This window comes from Neocloeon triangulifer, unplaced genomic scaffold (assembly GCF_031216515.1).
Source record: "Neocloeon triangulifer isolate White Clay Creek 2 clone unplaced genomic scaffold, ASM3121651v1 ptg000012l, whole genome shotgun sequence".
NCBI classification, from domain to species: domain Eukaryota; kingdom Metazoa; phylum Arthropoda; class Insecta; order Ephemeroptera; family Baetidae; genus Neocloeon; species Neocloeon triangulifer.
Genome location: NW_026775554.1, coordinates 11,997,752 through 12,024,476, shown reverse-complemented (window position 1 = coordinate 12,024,476; position 26,725 = coordinate 11,997,752). Strand labels below are relative to the sequence as shown.

Below are 26,725 nucleotides of genomic sequence, written 5' to 3'. Positions count from 1 at the left end.
TTATATCAATTAATGCACGCTCTACATAAAATGGGAAATGTGCCCTTTGGCTGAGTCAATACGGACGGAATTTCCATTGCGCTTATTTGTCTTGTGAATGAGGAATTCGTGATAAACGTTACTAATGCAAAACCGTGGCACGTATAAAACGATCTCGCAAATTCTGAATGGGAATTTGCCATTGCAATTCAAACTCTGCTCGCAACCGGATGACGATGGACTTCTCAGTATTATCGTAGGACCTTCTCACAACTGGAAATTTTTCATAACCTAAATTTAATTTTTAGGTATTCGCTGTGCCTAATTTTTTTATCTGGTCAAACTTTTGCTCAGAATTTGCAAAATATTCAGCCCAAGGATAATGAGCAAATGGGAGGTATGTCAATTTAATTCGTAAAAAATTAATTAATTATTTTTTTCTTATTTCATATCAGTTATTAAAAACGGGAAGTGTACGTGTCCCTTTGCAAATTTGATAAATAATCAGAGTCCTAATATGAGCCCAGGTAAGCTCGACGCTCACCAACTTTCCATTATTCAGATTTAATAATATTACCATGAAAGCTCTCAATAAACCGATTGGGCCGCCGACTGACAATCAAAACATGAACCCATTGACGAATCCGCAAAGTGAACCAAGCGAGTCAACAAACAACGCAGAAGGTTTAATAATAACCCGTGCAAACGTTTCAGCCTAAATTTTGCTTTTTTTATTCAGAATCGGCAGATAACCCCGAGCTTATTGAAGACTCACCAACTGACGTCAGCAATATTCTTCCCGAGCAGGACGAGGAAAATTTGGCAAACAACGCGGTTGATGAGGCGCAGGAAAATGAATCTCCTGTGCCCGCAGAAATACCACAGAATCTTGACGCAAATATTCGTAAAAATATTTTAAATTTGCTATTGAAAACTAAATATTAAAAAATTGCCGTGTTAGCTGAAGCAAGCCCCGACGCGGATGTGGAACTTGTAGAGGACCCTGAGGTGCAAATTAATTCTGGTATTAACTGTTAATTATTCAAATTGCAATTTAACTCTCAAATTTTCTTTATCCAATCTTTAAAGACGTTCCTACTCCAGACATTGAATCTCCCACAAACAACATGAACGGTCAGTTAAAATAAATTTTGTTAAAAAAAAACATCTTTAATTTCGTGTTTCAAAATAATTTCTGTTAGTCGAACCAGTTGGAAAGGATCTTGAAAATGAGTTACCAATTGCATTGCCAGCAGTAGAGGGCCCAATAGAAGGTTCATAAAATAAATGTTAAAGATATTAATTTTAAAACTCAATTAAAAGCGCCCTTAGACCAAGGCTTGACGGGTAATTACATTTGTTTTGTGAAAATCTAAAAAAATACTAGAGATGTATTCTAGTACCTGAAAATGTGGAGGATGGAATTGTACCAGAGCTTGTTGATAATGAAAATTCAGACATCATAGAGACAGGTTTTTTCTTCAATACTAAATTATAATTCGTTTTACTTCTGGTATCACTTAGGACCTGAAGTTGATAACGAGCAACCTGTTCAAACTCCTGACGCCACTTATACCGCTCCCTTGGGTATATTTTTTCTAATTAAAATAAATCTTAAAAATATGAACTACAGATTCAAAAAAAGAAAATTTTTTTCAAAAAATATTCATTAATACATCAGTGTGAATCTTATTTTATAGAATAATTTATTCTGCAATATTCAAACGTTATAGAAAATATAGCAAAGACTGAGGCAGCGCCTAGCAACGTTCAAGCAATTCCACAGCCGGCACAGCCCTCAAAAGGTATTCAAAGAATTAAAACAATCAATCTCGTGTTTTTAAAATTTCAATTTAAAGTCTCGCCTGCGGTCAGTAAAACTGTCAATGAAAAGCCACAAGTTCCTCAAGCTAACCCAATCAGCCCAATCCAATCACCAGTTAAGCAGCCTGGTATTGTTCAAAAAATTATAAGAAATTGAAAATATGTAATTTCTCTTAACACTTCAGTTCCTCAAGTTCCTACCGCGCCAAAAGTTTACCCTACAACCGAGCAGCCGAAAAGTTTGGTGAAACGTAATTTATTTATGAGAATATAATTTAAAAACTTTAAAGAATTTTGTGTTTATATTTAAGGGCCAACAATAAAACCGGCGTTAAGTGCACCCAAAGCACCACTTTTGAACTCCAACGTCCCGGCCAGGGACAGTTCTGAAAGCGAGGAATCAGAGGAGGAGATTTTCAAGAAAAAGAAGCCAAAGGTCGTTACGCCAAAGCCTATTCATACTTCGCCCGTATCTCAAATCAAACCGGCGCCCGGGTTAGTTTCTAGACCCGTTTACAAAGAACCACTCCCTGTTGCCCCTGCTGGTCAAAATATCGATTCTGACGAAGAAAAAAAAGCACCGCCTAAACTTCCAGGAAAATCTCCCATAACCAACCAAATAGCTACGAGTATAGAACTATTAATTTTTATTTTTTTTTTTAATTAATTCCATTTTATTGCTAGTCGGTGTAAACAAAAAAGTCCCTGTGGTGCCACAAGCCACCGCAGCGCCAATTGCACGACCGCTTCCCGCGAAAGTTCCTGTAAGACCAGCTCCCCCTGCAGGTAATAAAGGAAATTCCATAATTTTATACTCGATTTAATCCGAAAATTATATCGTTAGCTGTGCCAGTTCAACAAAATCCATCACCAGTTCAACTTTCAAAAGTTCCGGCTATGCCACCAAAAAGGCCAGTTGGTTCGGTTCCTGTGGCGCAAAATCCACCCGCTTCCTCTCAAGGTATAACGTGTTTGTCGAGTTTCTCTAAAAAATTACAAATTTGGCCTTAGCTCAAAGTGCACCACAAAGTCCTGTAGTGCCTCCATCCAATGCCAATAAAAAAGGTAAAAGAAATAAGATTATCATTACATAAATTAAATCATTTTTGAAATATAGTTGTAAGACCAGTAATTACAACCAAAGTCCCCAAAGTTGTGAATCCAGGTAACCAATTCTTCTAACTATCAAAAATCGTTTTTTTAATTTTTTTTATTTCACAACATGCAGTGTCGAGTAAAGTTACACCAGCAGCGAAACCAGGTATTTACCCCAATTCCAAATAATCATCAGATGGGAATCCACGTTGGCCTGCGGGTGTTTAAATTTTAATTACAATGCACGGTTATGCAACAAGTGCTGTATTGATGTGATGCGGGTTGCAGCGCAGTTATTTATAGTTGCAAATGAAGTTTATTGGAGCATACCACAGGGCAATCTCTGCCCATATCAACTCATTGAGGCCATTTTCCCCAGCGACCCAATTACCCGCCGTATTTCAATTAATCACCATTAATATTCACAGTTGGAAAATTTGTCGAGGACCGAACCACCACCGTTCCACCTGTTGTGTTGCAACCTGAGGGTAATAAAGAATTAATTGTGTCTGGATTTTTTTTTCGCTAAAAAAATGAAATTTAATCAGACGAGGTGCTCTCTGAAACGCTTGAAGCGAAACCCATTCCACCAGCAGATTGTAAAAAAAAAAAAAATTACTATTTCCGCCAAAATTGAATTTAATTCACTTTTAGCTTTGGTAAACGAGCAGACGGACGGCGTTTCTGCGTCAGAGGATGAAATTTCAGGTGAGTGGTCGCATTTGTTATTCCGCTGTGCATTATTATTACATGACGCCTCGTTAGGTTCTGATAATGATCACCAAGGCCTCCGACCAAATGATGCGGCTGAACAAGCAAACGTGATTCCTCCGGGTAATATATGTTTTGTTTCGTAACATAAAACCTTCGCGCTATGTACTCATAAATGAATACGAAAATATAAACACACAGGCTTGGAAGAAAACAACGCTGGTAGCGACGCGCTGGAGGAAGGTAAAACTTAATTTTGGGTTCACGATTTTTTTTAAGTTTATCCACAGCTGCACCTGTTGTGACAGAGCCCTCGATTCCAAAAACATCAATTACAGGAATTAAGAAAGGCGGTAACTTTACGAAAAAATAAATTTAAACGAGGAAAAAGCCCTTTTTTAACATTTCAGTTATGATGAACGGTCAGTGCACTTGCCCATACAACAACCACAATCCCGACGTGGCACCTATTCCGTACCAAGGAACAGGTTATAAATTAAATTTTTATTTTCAACTTTTAAAATAATTTAATAAATTATTTTAGCCGGCCGTTGAGCTCCATCGAGAAGGCACAAGGAAATAGCTCTTTCCACATTTAACAAAGAACTACTGAATATTTAATTTATACATATATTATTTATCAGTGTAATAAAAAAAAGTAGTAATTTTTCTGAATAAAACTCTTTCCACGTTTAACGAAAAACTGAATATTTAATTTATTATTTATCAGTGTAATAATAAAGTACTTATTTTTCCTACGCACGAAAAAACGCGAAGTTGCGTGACCTTACACAGAGAATTCAGAATGAATTAATCAACTACCAGCGTGGCGGCGGCGTGCAGAGGTAAATAAATGTAGATTCGACGCGTCGCTCTTTAGTATGTCCTCGTTTGCACGCTGGGCGAGGGGTTGCCTACCTTTCCGGCGAACAGAATTGCGTTGGTTGCCCGTTGGATAATCATGAATAGGAATGGTCGATTCGCTTTGAATGTGGAGGGAAGACTGTAGTTGTGCAACACAGCCGCTGAAATCATAAAATTGATCGATTGGTCAAAATGTAATTTAATTGATGAAATATGAATATGAATTTTTCTCTGCTAGAATAAAATGTCATTTTCCTAAACCTGAAAATCTTGAAAGTAATTTAATTGTGTACCTGAAGACGCAGAAGCTGTGGTTCCTTTTTCGGTGACGCTGATGGCCGCCTTGTGGATCAAGTTGCTGACGTACAAATTAGAAGTCGACACACCTCTCAGATCTGCGCGTGATTCAAACAACTTCTTGATGCCCATCTAGGTTTTTTTTTAAATAAATATTAGATAGCGATAATATGGAGATACTATGATTAAAATTATTTTCTTCTAGAAAAAAGGAAAAGTAACTAAATGATTAAAAAAAAAAAAAAAAAATTCATCCAGCTCATTGTTCAATTTTTAATTTAATATTAATATTAATTGATTTGATATAAATTTAATGAAAAAATCCTGATTATTTATTAAACTAGTTAAAAATTAAACACTCATATTTTGAAACAATAAAAATAAACAAAATTACATTTTTTTAATCGATCGATGAGGTATAGTCCGTATAATCTATCGGAAATCCATAAAATAAAAAATGTTCTACCTTTTTCAACAGGTCCACAAGTTTAAGCTTGGAGTTGAGCTCGAATCTTGGCAGGTAAACGTGAGTGTCCTCGTCCTCAGTATCGGCTATTTGGTCTTCCTCGAGCCTGCAAAAGGGAAACATAACAGTGTGAAAGAGTATCCCGCGTGACCCCGTTGGCTTAGCAGGGGGTGGTTCGCCACCAAAGGGAGCGGTTTGTATGGCGAGTAATTAGATATCGCCTACGCAGCAAGCCAGTGGCTCAAACGCGATTTTGTTTTGGCAAAAACTGGTGCTGGCGTGCCCGTACAAAACATGGGATTAAACGGATTCTGCGAAGGCGGATTAATTAAGAGTCACTAATTACATTGCTTCATTAAGGTTCCAGTAACGAGTTCTTATTATTTGATTGATCGCGGCCGCCCGTGGTCGATCGCGGCCGCCCGAGGTCGATCGCGGCCGCCCGAGGTCGATCGCGGCCGCCCGAGGTCGATCGCGGCCGCCCGAGGTCGATCGCGGCCGCCCGAGGTCGATCGCGGCCGCCCGTGGTCGAGCGCGGCCGCCCGAGGTCGATCGCGGCCGCCCGAGGTCGATCGCGGCCGCCCGAGGTCGATCGCGGCCGCCCGTGGTCGATCGCGGCCGCCCGAGGTCGATCGCGGCCGCCCGAGGTCGATCGCGGCCGCCCGTGGTCGAGCGCGGCCGCCCGAGGTCGATCGCGGCCGCCCGAGGTCGATCGCGGCCGCCCGAGGTCGATCGCGGCCGCCCGTGGTCGATCGCGGCCGCCCGTGGTCGAGCGCGGCCGCCCGAGGTCGATCGCGGCCGCCCGAGGTCGATCGCGGCCGCCCGAGGTCGATCGCGGCCGCCCGAGGTCGATCGCGGCCGCCCGTGGTCGATCGCGGCCGCCCGAGGTCGATCGCGGCCGCCCGAGGTCGATCGCGGCCGCCCGAGGTCGATCGCGGCCGCCCGTGGTCGAGCGCGGCCGCCCGAGGTCGATCGCGGCCGCCCGAGGTCGATCGCGGCCGCCCGTGGTCGATCGCGGCCGCCCGTGGTCGAGCGCGGCCGCCCGAGGTCGATCGCGGCCGCCCGAGGTCGATCGCGGCCGCCCGTGGTCGATCGCGGCCGCCCGAGGTCGATCGCGGCCGCCCGAGGTCGATCGCGGCCGCCCGTGGTCGATCGCGGCCGCCCGTGGTCGATCGCGGCCGCCCGTGGTCGATCGCGGCCGCCCGTGGTCGAGCGCGGCCGCCCGTGGTCGAGCGCGGCCGCCCGAGGTCGATCGCGGCCGCCCGAGGTCGATCGCGGCCGCCCGAGGTCGATCGCGGCCGCCCGAGGTCGATCGCGGCCGCCCGAGATCGATCGCGACCGCCCGTTGCCCCTAAACATTTACCATGTAAAAATATGAGGTCGTTCGAGTACGACCTCCAACGGTCTCGTTTTTGACAAGGGTATAGTTTTTATCTGGAAATAAAATTGTTCTCATTAATCTTCATTGACGAGGAAACAACTCACTTTTTCATAATGCTGGGCACAAGTGGTTCCGTGTAGCTGGCCATGTTGGAAAGTAAATCAGTAAGGGTGCTTCCACGACGAGGCAGCAAAAGGAGCATTGAATTTCTTTCGCTCTTTAAAAAGAAAAAAATAATAAGTAAATAATCATCTCCATATTCCTTTTTTTACCTCTAAAAATATTTATTTGAGATTAAAAATTATAATGACTATTACGTTCTGACGCATTTTACTGATGCATGTGGATATGTTTAATTTAAAATTATTTTCTTATCTTAGAAACACGCATTCCTTAAATTTAAAATAAGTTTTTCAATCAGGTTGAAATAAATTTATGTTCTGAGAGCAAGCACATTCTAGTTACAAAGTTTAAATCCAATTAGCGTGTGTTGGAAGCGTTGCGCGTGCCCAAAATAGAGCCCTGCTAATAAAATCTTTTAGCAAGTGCGTGCAAAATAAAATAAATCCTTCCTCACTTAATGAGTTTCATTCGCGAGGAACTTAATCCCCGCGCCTAGCTTATCAGTTAGAAGAGCGTGCGGGTTTGGTTTTTTTGGCGTGGGATGCCTTCAGCTCGACTTCAAAGCGGGGCGAGAGAGTGAAATTTTGAAAGAAGCCCCGACGGATTTCAAATGCGAGTATGAAACACGAGGAGCCGGAGATGAAAGCAACGCAGTAGATGAATGGCACTGCGAGCTGCGAATTTCATCCCATTGTGCATCAAAAATACCAGAGGGCTACAGAGGGAAAAGTTTGTGAGGCGGAAAATTGCCATTTTGCCGTCAGGGCAAAAGCGAACTTTTCATTATTTGGTGTGATTCTTGTGTTAAAGTGTTTTGGAGGTTTTATAAATTTTACATTCATGCGAATTTAAAAGAAAAAACTATAAGATTTAAATTAAAATGTTTTAAATGCATAGTAATTAAAGTGTATTCATATATTTGAATTATTGTAGAAAAGTAAAAATTCAAAGTAAATATTTTCTGCTTTTAAACGAGAGATGAAAGGCAGCTAACATAAGAAAAAAGAACAAGTTAAGAGTTGCTTTCTGTTTTCACTTGCGAAACAAGTGTGCAGTGTAGGCCCCCGAGTGCTTTGCTAGAGTTGCGACTTATAATTGAAAGCGAAATGACTCGAGTGTCGACAAGGGAAAGTTTGCATACCACTCTCGGGAAATAATTGTATTATTTTATTCTTCCTCTCTAAAAAATTCCATCCCTGAAAGTTGAGAGGAAAGTGTGCGACTCACCGAGTAGGGCAGTTCGAGGGCGATCGCCTTGAGACCTTCAATGAAGCTGAGTCTGAATCGGCCCACCTGGTACATCATATCGACCTCGGCCACCCTCGCCCCGCTGTCGTCCATGAATGGTTCTCGGCGAGTCAGACTCTCATTGAATGCGTCTTTCCAAGAGCCGCGGAAGTAAAGGGCACTAGTTAGCACCAATTCAGCGCGGTCCAGGTCATCTAGTTTCGTTTTTGAATTTAAAATTCTATATTCCTCCCACACCTCTCTTATTACCTGGATGAACGATTCCTTTAATATTGCCCATGGTAAGATCGTCCACCCATTTGTTAATCACCGTGGCAGCAGCCGATCTATTTCGGAACTCTACATTCTGAATGGTGGTGTTGTAACAAACCTGTAAAAAATATATTTCAAAATTACAAGAATAAGTAAGTTTAGTAATAAAAGCAATTGGGTGGAAATATAAAATGATTAAATTAAAAATAAAAATTTGTGACTAAAACTTTGCAATAAATAATATACAAAATTTAAAATAAAAAAAAAGATGTCAGAAATCTAAAAAATTCACAGTCAAGAAGAGTTAGAACTTGAAACTTGATAAATTGAAACAAAATTTTTTTTTTTTTTAATTTTTTGATCCTGTTATTTGAAACCAACAAAAAAGAAGAATAGCAAAAAAATTTAATCATATAATAAGAAGTTTTATGAAATAAGTTTTTAAAATTTCTCATTGTTTCTAAAAATCCCTGCATAAAATGTTTTTTTACTTAAAAGAACATCGACTATATTTTGAAAAAATTTTAAAGGGAAAATTAAATTCTTATTTAATTTACCTCCGCAATTCTTTTGAATTCATCCTTCAACGTCAATCGTGGACTAGTAAAAGCAGCCGATCCCAAATTGATGAGCGAGTTGCCTTTCATGATTTGCTATATATTTTTTAACAAAATTGTTCATACTGATTAGCTTGAATTGATTTTAACCAACCATAATGTCACTTCTGATCGATTCAAAGCCTCTGTAGGTAACATTTTTGTCCTTGGGTAGGGCGAGGGTGGTCTCGAGCTCTTGAAGAGTTGACCCCTGAGCGCCCTCGCTCATCAAGGCGAGCAAAACCCACGTGGTCAGAGGAGAAAACGCAACGTTCGTCTCGCTCTTGGCCAACCTCTGAAAGATAAAAATCCCTATACAAATTTCCGGATCATAACATGGCATCAAAGGAAACATTTTTGTAGCAATTAACACGTCTGATTGGGAGTGCAAACAATAAAATTCTCCAAAGCGATAAAACCTAAACAAATATTTCTTCATAACTTGGTACAAAAAATTAAGAAATTTATTAAATATTTAATTAGAGAAGATTATTTGAATTTTTTATACAAAGGCATAAAATTAATCTAAATGCAGAAGGGAAAATTGAAAATGCCTTACCTGCATCATGTCCAGCGAGAAGCCAGAAAGTCCCGTGAAAAACTCGTTCAGGTCATCCTTTGGCAGTTTTGCCCCTTCCGCACCCAACCTGTCAATTATGCTTTGTTGCGCCAAAGCAGCCGCCGCCGCTTCGGCTTCATGCTTCTTTTTCATCTCAGCTACGAGGTGAGCTTCACGCTCCGAGACCTGCGAACAAGTTGCACAATCATCCAGGATGTTTACGTCCAATTTTTCGCAGTGGCGCGCTCAATAATGTACCTCTTTTTCTCTCTGCGTTATTTGCTGCTCTCTGTCCCTCAGCGCCTGTTCTCGCATGTGCAGTTGCTGCTCTCTTTGCAGGATGAGGGTCTCTCTTTTATTCTCTGACGACTCCTGACATTTTTAGATAAATCAGATTTTCAAGCAAGGAAAAATACAGTTTACAAAATATACCTTCAACTGATTGTAGCGATGGTTAAAAAAATTACTATGCCATATGATCCGAATTGAAAAATTATTAATGTTCCACTCATGAATTAATATAAAATTATATTATTTTCTTAAATTGACATATTTTTTTTATTGAATCTTAATTTAAATGCGATAAACAATAAAATTATTTGAAATTTTCGGAAAATGATTGTTTTAAATTCCAACAAATGATTTATAATTATTGACAGTGCTATTTTTTTTTTGTCAAAAATATAAAACTTCAGTAAAAGTGCAAGCAGTAAAAAAAAAATTGCGTTTTGACCATATTATTATTAAAAATTTTCATATTATTTCCATGATCTTTGGTTCAATTTAATGAAAATAAAACCACATGTTAAAAACTGACAACACGGAAAATAATACAGTAAAACCCAGCTGAACAAGGAAAACCATTTCAATTCCCATCACGTGTAATTATTGATGTTTATTTTTTTTTTTGCGAGAGCGTTGTTCGCATTGTTTTTGTTTTTAATTACCTGCGGAAACGTGATCGCCGTCGTGTGGCATTCCGTGATGACCAAGCTGAAAGTCATCAGCAGCATCGTGCCGGCCACAACCTTCCGCCGACTTCCCATTTCTGTTGTCTCCGTTTGTGTTTCTGCGGTCACACAGCAATCAGCTAATTAACCAGAGACGAGAACAACAAACTCTCTGCGCGACAAAGTCATAGTCGGAGAGTGAGGCTCTCCGAAATAATACAATAGCGACGCGCCGTCAAAAGTTATTACACAAGCAGTTCAGTTTCGGTGCACACTCGAGTGCGCGCCTGAGGACAAAATAATAATATTGTAGAACAGACAGTTCGACACGTAACACCAAAAGCAAATAGCAAATGTCACGTTCAAAAGCAGAGTGACGCTAAACTGACATCGGTAATTTAAACTATGTGCGTCAGTTTGACAAGCAGCTTAGAATTGCGCAATTAAGCTGAACGGTTTTGACGTATTGACTCTAGTTGTCAGTCAGAGATGTCAAATCACGGTTATTTTGGCGGGTAGTGGGAAAGTTTTTTTATTTTTTCATAATTGAATGCGACGATATATCAAATTAATCAGAAACTTTACAGGGTTTCTTTTCCTGTAACTGTAACATCTCAAATTTAGCTTTTTGGAAAAAGAAAAATGCATCAAAAAGGAAGAACTTTTGACCTAATCATAAAATTGGCAAAATAAAATACAAAAATATTAAAAGGGGGATGAAATGATTTTTTAAATTCATTTCACTGTTTCGGGGAGATTAAAGTTGACGTTTATATACTTTTACTAATTGTAAGAATAATTTTTAGAACTACAACACAAAATATTTTTCCCAGAAAATTATAGGTTATTACGCATTATTTTAAACGTCAGTGGAGAATAACTACGTCAAACGCCAGAAAATAGGGCCGGTGTTTGCACAGCAAAGTGACACAAAATCAAAGTGGGAATCCCTTTGTTATACGCGGCTCACAATCAACAAAGCACTGCCATTCAGCAAGGTGGTCACGCTTCTCAACTTTGAAATTCCCAATCATTCACATCGGTGTGTGACATAGTCAGCTCAATTTGCACCAAGCATTGACGTATTATTTATTTTTCATGATGACACAAAAAAAACTTCCGAAAGGAAGTTTGCGGTCAGAATTCGTGGCTGCGTGTCACCACTTCAAGTGGCATGAGAAAACAGATGATATAAGAAAATCTTATTGATCAAAAATGCAAGGCTATAAAGTCAAATAAAATCTACGTGCAAAGAGCACGTCAATAAGAAAGAAATATAAAAATGTGTATGAAAATCGTGTCTGCAATGAATGCTGCACGAAGAATGAAAACACTCAAGGCCTTGCTTTGAGCTTTGAGCGAGAGAAACTAGTTTTTTTCGTTCTTATATATTATGTGTGTTAAGATTTTCTTATTTATAAATTTTCTTTATAAATTGGAACGCGTTTGAAAGGACAGAAAGGAGCACAATATTTATTTTTATACAAAGGAAATGTGTATGTCTCCGAGTTTTTTTTTTCACGGCAAGAGTGAAATTTAATATTAATTAACATAAAATTATACATACGTTTACTGCTATAATAAAAAATATTCAATAGAAATATTTGTAATTTAAAGTAAAGACAATCAATAATTATTCTTTTGGATAAAAATGAGCGATATTAATTGATTACAAAAAGAAAATAGTGGTTAATTGGATTTACGGTTTCCTCCCCTTCAATTGTATCCGTGATTGTGAAAAACAATATTGATTATTAAGAGCAATTTTAAGAAGCAAAGATATATTAATTAGAAAGCATTTTAATTTTTAATATATTAGTTTTAGAACAACAAATGTTTAAAAATAAAATTTTAATTACAAAAAATGTTGAAAAATTTAAGTACATTAACTTAAAATGCAGCGCATCAATAATAAGAAATAATTTCATTACATTATAATAAAGAAAGCTACAGTAATAAAATATGTACATATGATATTGGAAATCAATCAAGAATAGGAGAAAGCAAAGCCAATACGGTCACATTCTATATATCTTTTATGATACCAAGACTTTTCATTAAAAATCACGGGTAAACACGGACGTGAGATCGAGAGCGTGACTTAGATGGTGAACTCACCTGGCCGCAGGTTGCAGAGGTTAGACGTGTTGGGCCGCTGTGCTGAGACTGTACAAGCCCTGCGAGGAAGCAACAACAAAAGTGAGTGAGTCGTTTTCTCGTCAGTCACACTGGCTTCCCATCGCACACTTAACGGAGGCGGTCAAGGCCCCTTCCAAACGCCGCCGCCGCCGCTTCGGTGCTCACTTCTTGTAATTCGCACGACCGCCGGCCCCGCGACCGACGAGGAGCTGGTCATTCAGGAAAGCCTGCCTGATTCAAGGCCACCACCGCCTGCTGGCGAATTTAGCTCATTACGTACATCGGCGTCGCCAGACCTCCTTCCCATTAATCGACGATGCCTTTAATTTTGAATTTTATTAAGCAATCTCCGCTCGCGACTTTTTGCCCAAATATTTTTTTAAAACTTGACCTCATCGTCGAAGTACCTTTTACTAGAGCCAGCTGATTTTAACTAGTTCTGCGGGAGAAATCTGGAAAACACGGATACTGCTCAACTTTTTAATTATATAGAGCCGTGCCGAGCAAGATTAAATTTACATCTAAAAGGAAATCTGCTAATCTTCAGTCATTAATTATTAATTCTTTAAAATATTCAAAAACCGCTTGTTGACCTTTAAAAGTAACCTCTAGGATGGTAATATGTTTAATGCCAGGCTCCTTGATTTATGGCAAACAGCTAAATTAGATGAGCTCTTTGCTAAATTCATGGAAGTTTTTAACACAAATTTAATTAAATATCATAAAAAAAATTGGAGTGCACGATTTTTAGCATTTTTTATGTTTTTTTTTAATTACACATTTTTAACTGAATAATTCCATAAAAAATGATAACATTTTATTTACAATCGATAAAAAAATTGTTTTGCCATGATATGGCAATTGACTACGCGTTCGTTCGGCAGACCAATCAAGTTGCCCCTGCTCTAAATTATGTGACTAACATAATAAAGAAGTTTTATTTTGTTAGTTATTGCTATGTTTTGAATTAGATTTTTTTTAATCATTTTATTTAATAATCTGATGAAAATACGATATAAAAAAACAAATTGCTTTTAAACATTCCCTTTCGTGGATTTCAGCAATAATTTTCAACTTTTTTGGTACAAATTAATGAAATAAATCTAACAATTGCCAAGGTCTGTTTAAATTTCTATTTCGCTTGAATTACAAATGTATAATTATCCTCTTCTTAGTAAGTGTTAAATTGAAATAGTAAAATCTGTAATTCTAGTTCTATTTTTTCAAAAGCCTTTTTATTATAAAAAAATCAAAATATAACATTACATTTGATATCTCTCTTCGTACAAAAATATCCCATGCTTTGAAGGCAGTTTTCATATTATTTACGAAATTAATGTATTTTTTTAATAACGTTGTAAAAAACTAAAACAATATTTTACTGTTGGAATTTAATGAAAACACCCTGGAAACGAAATCGACTTTTGGACCATTTTCCGCCTCCCTGCACACCGACGAAGAGCCGCCGAATATAAGTGAAGCATTAGCAAGGTATAGAAATCGCATGGGAACGCGAGCCAGGCTGCCTTCGAAACGGATGTTTTTACTTGCAAATATTTACACACACATTCCGCGAGCGTTGAAGCTGCTGCCATTTAAATTAAAGCCCTCGGGTCGAGATCCCGTGGGAGGCGCGCTGAATTTTCACTCTGCCTGCACACAATGGAAAAAGCGGCAGCAGCGAAACCTACTGCGTCACACGTGCATGGGATCAGTCGTCGTACACCCCGTGCACTCGTTTTCCAGCCGGGTCGAAGGGGCTCCTCAAGTGAGCCACCGCCGGAATGCGCTCACCCATCACCTCGATCTCATACCTGCCACTTGTGACAAACGAGTTTGTCACCGGCAAACCGTCTGGACGGCGGATGTACCTGTAAATGAAACATACAAAATAATTTTTAATTTTCATTTGCAATTTACATTTATTATGATAATTATAACAGGATTATCAAATCAACTCGACTAACTCGAGTTCAGAAAAATTGATGATTTAAAGGGCAAAATAGGGGATTTCTTTTCAGTGTAAAAAGGTAATTGTAGATGAAAAATAGTTTCAAGTCAAAATTCAAGCAAGCTTAAACATTATTTTAGGGGGAATTTTTAGGCAATTTTTTTTTAAATAATAGGTGATTTAAAAATAAAAATAGTTGATAAATGGCAAAAAAATAAATAAATAAATAACGAAATTAATTCAATAGAATTTTTTTTATGCTCAAATATTTGGTATTTATTAGTTCATTTTAGTTAATTTCCCGATTCCAGAATTATAGGTTATAAAGGTCTCCAACAAATTTTCCCATCCTTAACATATGATCGACCTCTTATGCTATGTTATTATATTCAATATTGAAAATATAATACTAAAAAAATGATTTTGAATGCAAGTGAACTGGATTGCCAAAAAAAAACTTGTTTAATTTCTGTTTTGATTCTAATTTATTTAAAATTATTATATACTGAATTTAAATGTCATAACAATTCTAAATAAACCTTATTAGTTTTGGAAAAAATTATTATAGAACGATGAAAAATTTAGAAATAAAATTAATAATTACCCAAATCCAACGCTGGCGTTGAGCGTGAATCCAAATTCACCCCTTCGCAAGTAGCCGACAACGTCGCCGTCTCTATAGACGGCTTCCAACCCCCAGACGGGCACTTGCCTGTGTGTAACAAAAAAGCAGCCGCGGCTTTATTCATGCAAAAGGACAAAGCAAAAGTGGCGTTAAAATGTAGTGTCTCTCACTCTTTGAGCTCGAAGAAAACCCTCTTCTTGGCGAGACCTTTTTTGCGCGCCTCCTCGACGGTGGCCCGGCCCAAGTAATCGCCGCCACTTTTGCGGCACGTGAAGCCGAGTCCGGCCTCGAGGGGGTTGTCGTCGGAGCGGAGGTCCAGGTTCCACAGATGGAAGCCCTTTTCGGCGCTCAGCGAGTCGATCGCTCGGTAACCGGCGTGCCTCAGACCTGCGGAACAAAACCCCCGGGGGGCATCAAGTCCCATTACTAACATGAATCCCAACATATCCCTTTATCTTTATTTGCCATAAACAAGGCGGAGAGAGTCCTAATTGTTTTTCCGGACAGTTTTCTATAGACTTTTTCCAAGGGAAAATTTCTCGTTCTGGCATATCTTTAAATCCTTTTATAAGATCAGATGAAAATTTAAAAAAAGTAGGAACAAAAAATTTTTTAAGTTATAACATTTACCTGATAAAGAACTCAATTTTATATTTTCGGAATTTTTTTTTATACATTTAAAAGTGGAATAAATATATCAAAGGTTATTCCTCCTTTATCCTTCAAAGTAAATTTGGAGGGGCTTTTTTCAACGTAGCGTGTTGCGCCTCTGCGAAGCAACTATAAAATGCTTTTTTGATATGTAAAAAAATATTGAATTATTTTTACATCAATGCAATTATTTTTCTATCAGTATAATTATCAAAGCGACATGATACATCATATGCCCCAAATCACTGCGTACCCATCTGCTCTGCCGGTTCTGCTGACGTCGTTGTGTTTCCCAACCATTACGCCGGAGTGCATTAGCCCGCAATGTAGCCCAGAGGCATCAGTATCATTACCAAACTGATTTGTAAGCGAAGCGCATCGATTGCATAATGTGGCCACAGCGCCGTGGATAACAATTATTCAAATGCGCTATTATTGCACGGCGTTATGACTACCACGATGGATGTTCTACATGCATAATTTTGCAGTTTCATGCGCGGAAAAATTTAGCAATTTTTATCGCTGCCGGCAAAACGATAAACCAATATTTTCGTGACGGCTCGGATATTATATTTCTGATAGCAATTTTCACCGTCGTCCAATAAAATCGTAATGTCAAGTAGAGGAAAACGTGCCATGCAAAACGGGACTAAGGATAGAGCATCAGAGTTAAAGTAGATTGAAACTTTTCATAATTTTATTTTTATCATTTTTGTTTTTAAGTTTATGGAATGAAGAACGTTAAAAAATTATGAAACAATTACGTGTGTTTTCATAAAAGAGTATTTTAAATTATTTTATTAGAAAATGTAAAATATCTGAGAGTTGCAAAATGTGTACATTGATATAATTAATATTTTCATCTCATTGCATTATTCCTTATATACATTTAATTTGTAAATAAAAAATTGTGATGAAGCGAATCGTTATGGATGTGACTATCTACTTTAGGTTTTACAAGCCGAGCGCTGACCATCGAGCAAATCGATCGTATATTTTTTAACAATGGTCGAGGAGCAGTCAGAAAATTGCTGCCTTTTGCGCAAATAATGGGGCTTTGTAGACGAGATAGTTGGTAGGCAACCGAGCTAACGTGAGAGTAAGGCCGGTTGCATCTTGTTCATCGCAGGCGCGTACTAAAGAGAGAACCCTCGAACACAAAGTGCACTTTCTAATTCAATTTTACGGTGCAAGGCCGAGCGTTAAGATCTTCTCTATAACTCCTCTTCAAAGACAACGTTAAATTATCGCTTGACCTTTGCAAAATGAAGTTATAAAGTCATAAAATGGGACTATCGACTTTTTAATACCTATTCCAAATTTTCATAAATTTTCCTACCGTGTTTCTTTCCCTCGTGCACAATGGCACGGTAGACATTTTTGCACGAGTCGAGCGGGATGTGAAGCTCCCAACCCAGTTCTCCCACAAAGCTAATTCTCATGGCGCGACACAGGTGACCAGCAACTTTGACTAGTTTGGTGGTTGAGAAGGGAAAAGAGTCGTTGTTCAGATCAGTGTCAACCAGATTCTGAAGAAGTGCTCGGCTAACGAAAATAGTAAAATATAATGCAATTTAAAAATATCATCATAAAAGGAATCACATAAATTTTGACGAAAAAAAATTATTTTACGTTTATTTAATTTAATTTTAAAAATGTTCTTCATTAGAAATAATTGAAAATAACACCTGTTTGGTCCCTGAATAGATAAGAGGCCCATTCCTTCGCTCAGATCTGAAACTTGGGCCTTGAACTGCCTCTCTTTGAGCACCCAATTGATGTGGGCCCAAGAATGTTGAGACGAAGCACCACCAACCGCAAGGTAAAATCCGCGACCCTTAAATACAAAAGTTTTCAGTCAAGGCCTAAAATGATTGTTGAGTCTTGCCTTAAAAATAGGATCAACTTGTCCACCGTGCCCTGTTTCGATGGCGCTGACAGTCAGATCGGCCTCGACGCCGCCTCGCTTGTTCAAACTGCACGTGTAAACGGTTCTGCCGATCGACCGTTGCGTGTCGGCCGTGAAGAGCCAGTCGGCCGCCAGTTGGGCCTCAGGACCGCTAAGGTACAGTTTTCCAAAGTAGGACATGTCAAAAAGGGCCACTTGGCTGCGACAAGCGTTGCATTCCTGGCCAATCTGTTAAATTTTTAATGAAATTTGAAGGCATGAAATTAAATTTTGGTTTAAAGAAAAAAATTATTTCCTCGGATTTTCTAATAATGACTTAAAAAAGGGCACTTTAATGAATATTAAGTAATTAAAATTTATTTTTATTGGAATAAATATATGAAGGAATTAATTATTTAAGAATAGTGGCAATGTTAAAACAATATCAATTGTGTATGGCTCATCAAAGAACTTAATGTTCTCAAGTTCATCATTTTAAAAGTTTTAGTGGTGAAAAGGCGGAATTTAAAGTAGCAGAACTTGCGTTGTGGGAATTGAACAAAAAAGGATGAAACCAAGAGAAGTCGCTTCCAACTTCTCTGCTGGGTAATTTCACATCTATGGCTTATCAAAAGTGTATCAAGCGATTCCATTTGCATAATAAATTTTTCAGCAGCAGGAAAAATTACTTTTCCGCATCCATTATTTTCGCGTTTTTCATTTTCATCTTTCAGCGAGCGAGCTTTAGTAGGGCAACTTTAATGAAAGCAAGCGAAAATTAATGATCTGCGCACGAATCTTTCATTACTTTTCATCATCATCTCTCTCTTTCTCTCTCCCTTATCCCACTTTTTTAATAAAGCTGGAAAGAGAAAGATGAACCACTTTCAAGGATCTCTCTTACCACGTGGTGGTGCTCGGGATGACCAAAGCTGTAGTCGCCCTGAAGTAATTCTTTGTACTTGGAGGCTGGGTTTTTCGAGTTGCCATAAGCGCCGTACCAGTCGTACTTTGGCACAGGGGCAGGTCCTCGAAGGGTGAACCAACCGGCTCGTTCCCAGCCGAGTCTCTCCTGGAAAACGCATCCCTCTTCCAAAAGTTCCTGAGGAAAAAACAAAATATCATAAAATTGAGGTAGAAAATAGTGGTATTAAAATAATAAAAAATTAATAATAATTTAATAATTTATGTCTCTGAAAGTGTGTACAAAAATATTTTTTTAAGAATTTTTTAGTATGAAATTAAAAAAAAATCTATACTTCAAAAACGTGTTTGTTTCAGAGTGCTCAGCCATAAAAATTAAAAAATAGACGAATTAAAAAAAAAAAAATATTTATTCAGTTTGCAAAGAATTAACAAGCAAATATTTTCAGGTAACAAAAATTTCTTACTGTTTATTTATATATCTTTTTTATCTTTATCGTCACGGAATAAAATGAAATGAACAAAATTTATGAAATTATTACACCGGCCCACTCAAGCTCGGACGTTTTTCCTCTTAACTCTCTAAAGGTTTGAAAGCCTTGTAAGGAAAGTATTAATAATAAAATCAAAAAACTTGAGAGCCTCTAACACTACCTCTCTTGTCGTAGCCGTTTTCATTTTCTCATTTTGGATCGAGATTTTTGGTTCGACGGGGGTCGCATTACCTTGTGGAAGGGTCCTTGTTTGAAATTTCTGCCGGCAAGAGGCTCGTCGTGTGGGAAGACGATGCTGTAGTTTTTCGCGTAGCTCTCGTGACTGCGTTCCTTCGCCCACGCCACTGCTTTTCGTTGCTCTGGGCTAAAGCGTCTGTTTGTTCATCCAGCGAAAAGCAAAAAATAAAAATATATTGTGAAATCCGAAGCAAAAGATTTTGGCTTGTGACGTTCGTGAAATAAAACTTGGGAGCTTTTTCCTAGTTATTACGTGAGCACCACTGGTGTGTGACGTGAATGCAATTTATGCCGGGAAATTGCGCTACGTGTGCCACAGTTCGAAGTCGTAGCTGCCACAACCGAATTGCCCATTCGCGTTCATGGGGGGTAAGCGGCTTTGCCAAGCAGCAATTTAGCATTTCCTGCGCTTTACACCAGGCAGATTTATCCGCGGGGGTGGCTTTAAAGAGGATTTATTGGTATTGTTTTCATAATGCATGTGCTGAATAAAATTAATTTTTTGGAAAAAAATCTAGATAACTTACACGTTATTGTAAATAATTGCAATTTTTTTCTTAATTTTGGAAAAAAATACCCCTCCGAATAATCAGAACAATTTTGCTTCTTTATTTAGCGTTTTTTAGTGAAATTGATAAAAAAAATTAAGCATTTTAACATATTTTTTTTTCTTTGACAAATTTGTAAGTATGGAATTAAATATGAAATTTTTGCTACAAAACTTAATAAACAAAGAGAAGAATAATGAATGCAGCTCAATTAATTTTGCAAATGGTTTCTATAGCCCTTGCCATAATTCTTCATACACATCTTAGTCATAACTCACTCACCTAATGTCGTACGCGTACATGGCCAATTCGGGCCGGCCGTAGATGATCCACTGAGCCAGCTGCTCTCCGCAACCTCCGCCCAACATCATCCCCGACGAGTTGAACCCGCACCCGTAAAAGAAGCCGCGAATTTTCGGGTCCTCTCCTAAAAGTAGTTGTAAATACAAATTAAGGCTCGGACACATTAAATTAGACACCCACCGAGCAAAGGTTTATGGTCGGGAGTGAAACTTTCTGGGCCGCACACCGTCGACTTTATGCCCGTAGTTTCCAAAAGGGGTGCTAGCTGCACGGCGCCGCGCACGTGGACGCCGAAAACATCCCAGTCTAATTCATATAGGCCAAACATGAAATCTTTTGCAACCTAATAAATCAGTTTCCTTGTTAAATTATTGTTAAAAATAATAATAGGAAGTAAATTTATTTTGAAAAAAAAATACTAATTAAAAAATGTTGATTTTGCAAAATAAATGTTTTGTGCTATTTGCTTATTTTTCTTCACATATATTGAACTCTTGATCCCGGTAATAGAAGATAATTTCGGACATTAAAAAAAAAAATTATTGAGAAAACCCAAATTAAATCATTTTATTCCTCCTAAAAAATATCCCTCTTGCAAAACCAGAAAGTTTTTCCTCTGCTCCTCTGTATATTATCGAAAAATTTCGCCCGAAGTTTAAAATTTTCCAGAAAGGTCAGAATAATTTGATTTACCGAGTCGAGGATGATAGGGTTTGGCTCATATCCTCCAACACAGAGGGCGTCGCCTTGCACCCTAAAGTAGACGGACGAGTCGTGATCCCTGACATTTGGCAAAGTCCTAACTCCACCGGGCACTTCCTCAGTCACCACGTACGCGTGCTTCATCGGCACCAACGGAATGTGCTGACCGACCATGGCGGCAATCTCGCGCGCCCACACTCCTGACATTTGATTCGGACAGAAAAACTTTTAATTAAGCCGGGAAAATACAACGAAGGAAGTTGAGTAAGTTTTTTAACTCTGGACGTGAGCTTCTTTTATAAAAATGAGCGACGCAACTCCTTTTTGTGGAGAGAAAAGCAGAGAGATAGAAGAGCTGCTGAGCTACAAAATTGTAAGAAAATAAGTGAAATAAAAAACTTACCGGCACAATTAACAACGCACTCTGTTTTGATGGTGCCGTAGGGCGTTTTTACCGCCGTGATCTGCTTTGTGCCAAACATGTTCCGCTCTACCTGAATGCCCGAAACTGGACAACCCTCTATAACCTGAGGATCAATATAAAAGAAATATTATAATTGAATAAATCATCCTGAAAATTTATGGTTTGAATAATTAAAAAAAAATGATAAATTCTGAATTTAAAGTTAGGATATTTAAATGCAAATGCAAAACTGCTGGGTCTCGACTGTCGTGAATTTGGTGGGAATGAACAAGTCTTTTCTGGCACGCAACACTAATGAATGCGCATTCATATTTAATAATTAGCAGCACACACGTTGTCACGGCTCGCTATATGCATGAGAGAAACTCACCCTGCCTCCGGCGCGGCTTGCCGCCTTTGTTAGGGCGGCGCACATGCCTGTTGGGTCGACGGTGCCGTCCCCGGGGCTGTACAGAGCACCATAAAGGGCCTTTTCGTCGATCAGAGGGAAGAGCTGACTGGTCTCGGCGGCACTCAGCATTTGCGACTCAATTCCAAAATACCTGCCCGCCGTTGCCAACCGCCGGTACTCGTCCAGACGCTCCTAAGAGAAATCATGTAAATTGGTAATTTTAGTACTCATCTATATTCATATTCTAAATAATTCAAAAAATTTTGATGTAAATTATTTTGATTAACTTTACTGCATGCGGTGTTTTAATTGTGTTCAAGCAGACACTTAAATTATGTTGAATTAGGACGCTATGTTAATTTTTTTATTCAGTTAAAAATTTGCTTTATGCTTAAAATTTATAATGTGGACACATTAGCAAAATAAATAGTATATATTATCACACAAATTTTTGATAAAGAATAGCCAAATAAAGAGAACCATTTCAATTAAAACTGGCTTTCACCTCCAGATGGATATAACGTTAACTTAGCTTGATGTATGCGTATTTTTAATTAACATTTCGGCAACAGACGGAATTACTCACGGCGCTAAAACACATTAGCAAAATTGCGTCCCCTAGGGAGCCTGGCGAGATTGGTGGTTATTCAGCCAGCAGAACTTGGATGCGCGCCGCATTGCATAATTTACAAATCTACAGGCGTCCAACTCAGGTGGAAAAGGAAGTTTAACAAAATTGTCTACGTGTTGCTCGTGCTGAAGAATTCACTCGTGGTTAGGGATTTAGGAGATTGTATAAATTAAAGCCTTACGTATCATAAGTGGCGGCTAATCATAGTATATTTTCTCTTCAAAGATTAATTTTAAATAAATTACTGTAAATTTGTAAATTCCAACTTCAAGATAAAAGTGTGAATAAAATCATTTTTGTACAAGGTAAGGCAAATTCTGAATAAAGGTTTTATGCTTTGAATGTCCAAAAATTTAAAGAAAAAAAAATACTCAGAGGGGCCATTGTTAAAATGCTTATGAGTAACGACGCAAAATGCAATTACCGGTTTGAACTCCCTAGATCATTGACTGGGATTGAGCAAAAGCAATTTTGAGCCTTCCCGTAGGACTAACGGTGCCGGAATGGAGATTGTGCAGCATTGCAAAATTAATGAGAGCAAATCTGCTCGAGAATTCCCATGGGCCGGCCCAAACGAAATTTTTTATTTTCGTTTGCGTACTTTAGAATGGGCGATGAAAAGGCCGCCGTTGTTAATCCAGCCAGGGTCGACACCGGTCTCGGACTCAAGTCTCATCAGTAGGTCCCTCGTGGTGGCCAAAAGTTGGATTTCAACGTCGTTGGGTCGCAAGCGCCAAATCAGGCCGGCAGTGTGCCATGTGGTGCCGGCAGTAAGTCGCGACTTTTCCAACAGCACGGCTCGCACACCACGCCGCGCTAGTTGGTACAGCGTGTTGCATCCTGCTGAACCACCACCTACAAATATTTTTAGCCACATTACTTAAATTAAATCATTATATGTAAGAATCGGAAATTTTTTTAAATTATTTCTATTATTTGTTTTTTTAATCTTCATATAAGTGAAATTTTTCAAAGAATTTACTTTGTCCTTTGTAATTTGACTAGTTTGTGTTAAGATGTTAAGATTACAGTTCGCTTTACTTTTTAATAGTTTCGGAGAACGTGTAATGAGTATAATTATCATGAGCAGACTATAATTAGAAACACTGAGAACTTGAAGTGAATATAGTCAGGGTGGAAAAGAAAATGAAGGTTTACATTAGAGCAAAGGAAACAAGTATAAGTAGTAAGTTTTGCAGCAAAGCATGTTTCAGACGCGTAATTAATTTGCTTTGGGACAAATTAGTTTTACAACATAGTGAATAAACTGTTTTCAAAGTGGAATTGACGTTTGCAGAAATAACAACTTGTAATTATAACTCACCAATAATAACTACATCAGCAGTCTCTGGCACTGTAGGCGTCTCAATGGGTTCTTGGTGACTCTCTGGGACTGTCGCTATCGACCTCACAAGGCAATTCTTGTTCTGCCTTGCTAGGACCGACTTCTGTGATTTTTTTTTTATAAATCAATATTTGCAAAAATCATTAAAAAATTAATTTTCTTACAGCCCACTTCAAACGAGTTGCTCGTAACATTATTTTTCTTGATCTAAAAATATTTCAAAATTATCAGTTAGGAAAAAGTTGTAGAAATTGATGAAATAGGTTACAAAATTTATTTTGTCACACTTTGTTTTTGTTTTGTTTTCTTCTGTCTGTAACCAAATGTATAAGATGCGAGCTGCACGTTCAAAGTTCACTGACATCAAGATAACTGATAAGTGATTATTTTTTTTATCATAACCTTATCAAAGCAAAGTTCATGACTTGGTGGGTGCATCAAAAAATCAAACTTTCTAAATTTCCTTTGGAGAATAAAGTTTTTTTTTTTCAAAAGTAAACAAATTTAAACAAGTTCTTTAGAATTTTTTTATAAAAAAAGAAATTTTTTATAACATTTAACTTTCAAATTTTAACCAGGAGTGAACAGCAGGAGATTTGAAACTTTTTAAAATTGGATAAATTTTTAGAGAATTGACATATTATATTATTGTGTGTTTTTGTTATAAACACTAAAACTAGATCAAAAGTATTTTCAAAAGAAACATAATTTACCGACTCCGTATTAACTTCTTGACATATTCAAATAAAAAAAATATATGTGACCTGTTCCACGTAAATATTGTAATACCTTCAGCTGCTGTATTATTTATGCATGCAAATGTAAATTGTGCGTCTCTCATATACTGGTCGGTGGCGTCGAAGGTCACCCGCTGTCCGCCGATCGTCGGACCAATTCGCCGCTCTCGACGACTCGGCAAATGAGACTAACTTAAGATGATCGGTGCGCTGTGTGTGTATTGGTGCGGCTGCTGGTCCTCGCTGACCTCCAAGCATCTCGCATCTCTTTCTGATGTTTGGTGACCCCTCCTTCGCTGTATCAGAGCTGATAGGTCTTTGACACGCACATAGACAATCGTCGATTTTTAGCAATAATACTTGCTTACTTTCTCGATTTATTGTCATTTTTTGGAATGTTGATCTTTTTTTATCAAATAATCAGTGAAAAATGGGTAAAGACATATTATATTGTATAATTATTTTATTTGAAAACTGTAAACTATTTTCAGAATCGCTGGATCTTTGCAGTTAATAAAAAAAATACACTTAAAGTAATAATTTGGATAATTTGACTAAATTTTTAAATTTGCTAGAAAACATAAGCTATAGCATCTTGTTGCTCTACATTCATTTGCACCAACCAATGATTTGTGCCTTCTGACTTTTGCGTCTAAGTCACACGAATAAAAATAATATAAATAGCACACGTCTCTCAGGGAAAAGCAATCCTATCTAGGAATGAGAGCAGCTTGCGTTGCACTGTGTCTTGACGGAGTGGAAAAATCAACCATGTCTATCTTCATTTTGCAACACGGCAGACGTTTTTGCGTTGTGTTTTTATTCCAGCTACAATAATCACGCAAACAGAATTGAGTAACGTCAATACAGGAGTGAAATTTTAATCATTACCAACAAAAGAAAGAAAAAAAATTAGTTTGATCAGGAAAACCATTTGCAATAAAAAAATTTATGAAATTAAATTAAAACCAATTTTTTTTTAATAACAGTTTTAAGTAAATTACCCTTGCCAATATTAGTTTCCAAGGAACGTTGTTTTTTCAACCAAACTTTAAAAATTCACAAAGTCTTGAACAGTCTTGAATTTTAACCAAAAATAAATTGATGTGACTTGAAATTAAAATCAGAGTTTCCTCGGATTTTTGAGTGAGATTTACAACCAGAAGTGGCAGCACTTGCTTGCAAAACAATTGTATAACCTTTTGATTTTGAACACATGGAAATATTCAAGGCATGTTTATTTCATTTGCCCTTTTCTAGTTGATGAGGGTACGTGGTGCGGCCGCCGTAATTAATAAATAGCGAACCAAGCCGCCTACTCTCGCATCTCGCAACAGTGCTTTGTGATTAATATAGTTCAATCTGTTTGCTTTCTAATTAGCAACAGAACCCTTAACGAGGTAATACATAATTAATTTACCATCAAATGGTTAGCCAATTAGCCTCAATTTCTTATTATTCGGCTTTTTGCTTCAACGCTTCAAATATTGTTTACACTTCAAAATTTGAAATTAAATGCCCGTTTTAATTTCATCTTCAATCAAAATTTATAATTATTCAATCTACTATTTTTGAGTTTAAAAAATGTAATGATCAAAGCGCGCCTACAGACATTTTTATTTTTTACTTTTCTTGGTTCTAAAAATTATAATGAGTGAACGGCCTTGGATGCTCTCTTGGAATAAATTAAAGCAAATAATTTAAGAAATGAGAAAATTGCCGTGTTACAAAAAATAGCACCTCAAAATTTTACAAGAGGAACCTAAATACTCGTCCTGCTAATAATATTTTATTAACAAGTTCTGTTTTGAAAATTCAATAAACTGAGCTGAATTAATAAAATAAAAAATCAATGAAGTTAACCTTATAGCAGAAGTTAAAAGTTTCACCCTTCTTGTGGCAAAGTCTGTAAATTTTCCCCTTTTTATAATTTAATGAAAAATGGAATAGCAGAAAATACAGTGGGTTTGTTTTGACAGCGAGAAAGGGCAAAGGATAGAATAATATTTGGTTTGCAGCCCAGTGGCAGGGTCGGAGGCTCTTGTATGGAGGCATTGAGCCGTTGCAAATTCAAATCGTCGTAGAGTCGAGACCGTCCCAACAATATTCATTATTCAACGCCGGCTTCAAAGCCACCCACGCTACACACCGCCTGTGAAACATGCGCGCCGCTGACGTCCTGACGCGTGAAATTTTCCGCTCCATTTGGCACTTTACAGAAAAGCGAGCAATGCAAAATTACGAGCTGTATTATTATTTGCACTGCTCCAAATTAACGCTAGTTTATTCAAATGCAAATTTATTAACGCTCTTGTTAGTTGCCTTTCATGACGCGCACTTACAAAAACGGTTCATCTCGCGAACTCAACATTGACGCAGATATATGATAG

General features: G+C 38.0%; 3 protein-coding genes across 5 annotated transcripts; 1 reads left to right on the top strand and 2 right to left on the bottom strand.

The window, feature by feature from the left end:
• The first annotated feature begins 52 nt into the window (after positions 1-52).
• Positions 53-4,309, top strand: LOC132197755 (uncharacterized). Of its 3 annotated transcripts, none has more exons than XM_059621282.1 (28): positions 53-235; positions 288-376; positions 435-506; positions 565-663; positions 719-883; positions 941-1,003; positions 1,069-1,113; positions 1,182-1,253; positions 1,303-1,326; positions 1,380-1,451; positions 1,504-1,566; positions 1,713-1,784; positions 1,839-1,931; positions 1,989-2,054; positions 2,115-2,432; positions 2,488-2,589; positions 2,648-2,764; positions 2,815-2,868; positions 2,921-2,968; positions 3,032-3,064; positions 3,327-3,386; positions 3,447-3,497; positions 3,553-3,606; positions 3,664-3,732; positions 3,811-3,852; positions 3,918-3,962; positions 4,020-4,097; positions 4,154-4,309. In XM_059621282.1, exons 1-28 carry the CDS (start codon positions 168-170, stop codon positions 4,162-4,164), a joined length of 2,145 nt encoding a protein of 714 aa, XP_059477265.1. In that variant the 5' UTR covers positions 53-167; the 3' UTR covers positions 4,165-4,309. The 3 variants fall into 3 exon arrangements, with proteins under 3 accessions (XP_059477265.1, XP_059477264.1, XP_059477263.1); XM_059621281.1 differs by having other exon boundaries at positions 57-235; positions 1,191-1,253; positions 3,900-3,962; XM_059621280.1 differs by having other exon boundaries at positions 59-235; positions 3,900-3,962.
• On the bottom strand, positions 4,301-12,624 carry LOC132197756 (serine protease inhibitor-like). Its single transcript, XM_059621283.1, has 12 exons — positions 12,464-12,624; positions 10,343-10,464; positions 9,654-9,767; positions 9,396-9,581; positions 8,952-9,131; positions 8,798-8,893; positions 8,238-8,358; positions 7,968-8,182; positions 6,722-6,834; positions 5,237-5,342; positions 4,767-4,902; positions 4,301-4,634 (listed from the first exon to the last, which is right to left on the bottom strand). Exons 2-12 carry the CDS (start codon positions 10,439-10,441, stop codon positions 4,486-4,488), a joined length of 1,515 nt encoding a protein of 504 aa, XP_059477266.1. The 5' UTR covers positions 10,442-10,464; positions 12,464-12,624; the 3' UTR covers positions 4,301-4,485.
• Positions 12,625-13,677: 1,053 nt separating this feature from the next.
• On the bottom strand, positions 13,678-24,547 carry LOC132197368 (sarcosine dehydrogenase, mitochondrial). Its single transcript, XM_059620618.1, has 17 exons — positions 24,388-24,547; positions 23,763-23,805; positions 23,578-23,701; positions 22,855-23,108; positions 21,602-21,814; positions 21,211-21,334; positions 20,799-21,007; positions 20,286-20,448; positions 20,085-20,229; positions 19,249-19,390; positions 18,504-18,701; positions 17,600-17,848; positions 17,400-17,548; positions 17,051-17,256; positions 15,231-15,447; positions 15,040-15,147; positions 13,678-14,355 (listed from the first exon to the last, which is right to left on the bottom strand). The coding sequence occupies exons 2-17, from the start codon at positions 23,790-23,792 to the stop codon at positions 14,196-14,198; spliced, it is 2,691 nt and encodes an 896-aa protein (XP_059476601.1). The 5' UTR covers positions 23,793-23,805; positions 24,388-24,547; the 3' UTR covers positions 13,678-14,195.
• Between the last annotated feature and the right edge of the window lie 2,178 nt (positions 24,548-26,725).

Coding starts and splice junctions, on each gene's coding strand:
- LOC132197755 (XM_059621280.1), top strand. CDS start 168: ATGGGAATTTGCCATTGCAATTCAAACTCTGCTCGCAACCGGATGACG. Junction 507..564: donor GAGTCCTAATATGAGCCCAG/GTAAGCTCGACG, acceptor TTACCATGAAAG/CTCTCAATAAACCGATTGGG. Junction 2,590..2,647: donor AAGACCAGCTCCCCCTGCAG/GTAATAAAGGAA, acceptor TTATATCGTTAG/CTGTGCCAGTTCAACAAAAT.
- LOC132197756 (XM_059621283.1), bottom strand. CDS start 10,441: ATGGGAAGTCGGCGGAAGGTTGTGGCCGGCACGATGCTGCTGATGACT. Junction 9,768..10,342: donor CGGCGATCACGTTTCCGCAG/GTAATTAAAAAC, acceptor TAAAAATGTCAG/GAGTCGTCAGAGAATAAAAG. Junction 9,132..9,395: donor TCTCGCTGGACATGATGCAG/GTAAGGCATTTT, acceptor TTTATCTTTCAG/AGGTTGGCCAAGAGCGAGAC.
- LOC132197368 (XM_059620618.1), bottom strand. CDS start 23,792: ATGTTACGAGCAACTCGTTTGAAGTGGGCT. Junction 21,815..22,854: donor TTTTCATCGCCCATTCTAAA/GTACGCAAACGA, acceptor GATTTCTCTTAG/GAGCGTCTGGACGAGTACCG. Junction 17,849..18,503: donor ATCCCGAGCACCACCACGTG/GTAAGAGAGATC, acceptor AAAATTTAACAG/ATTGGCCAGGAATGCAACGC.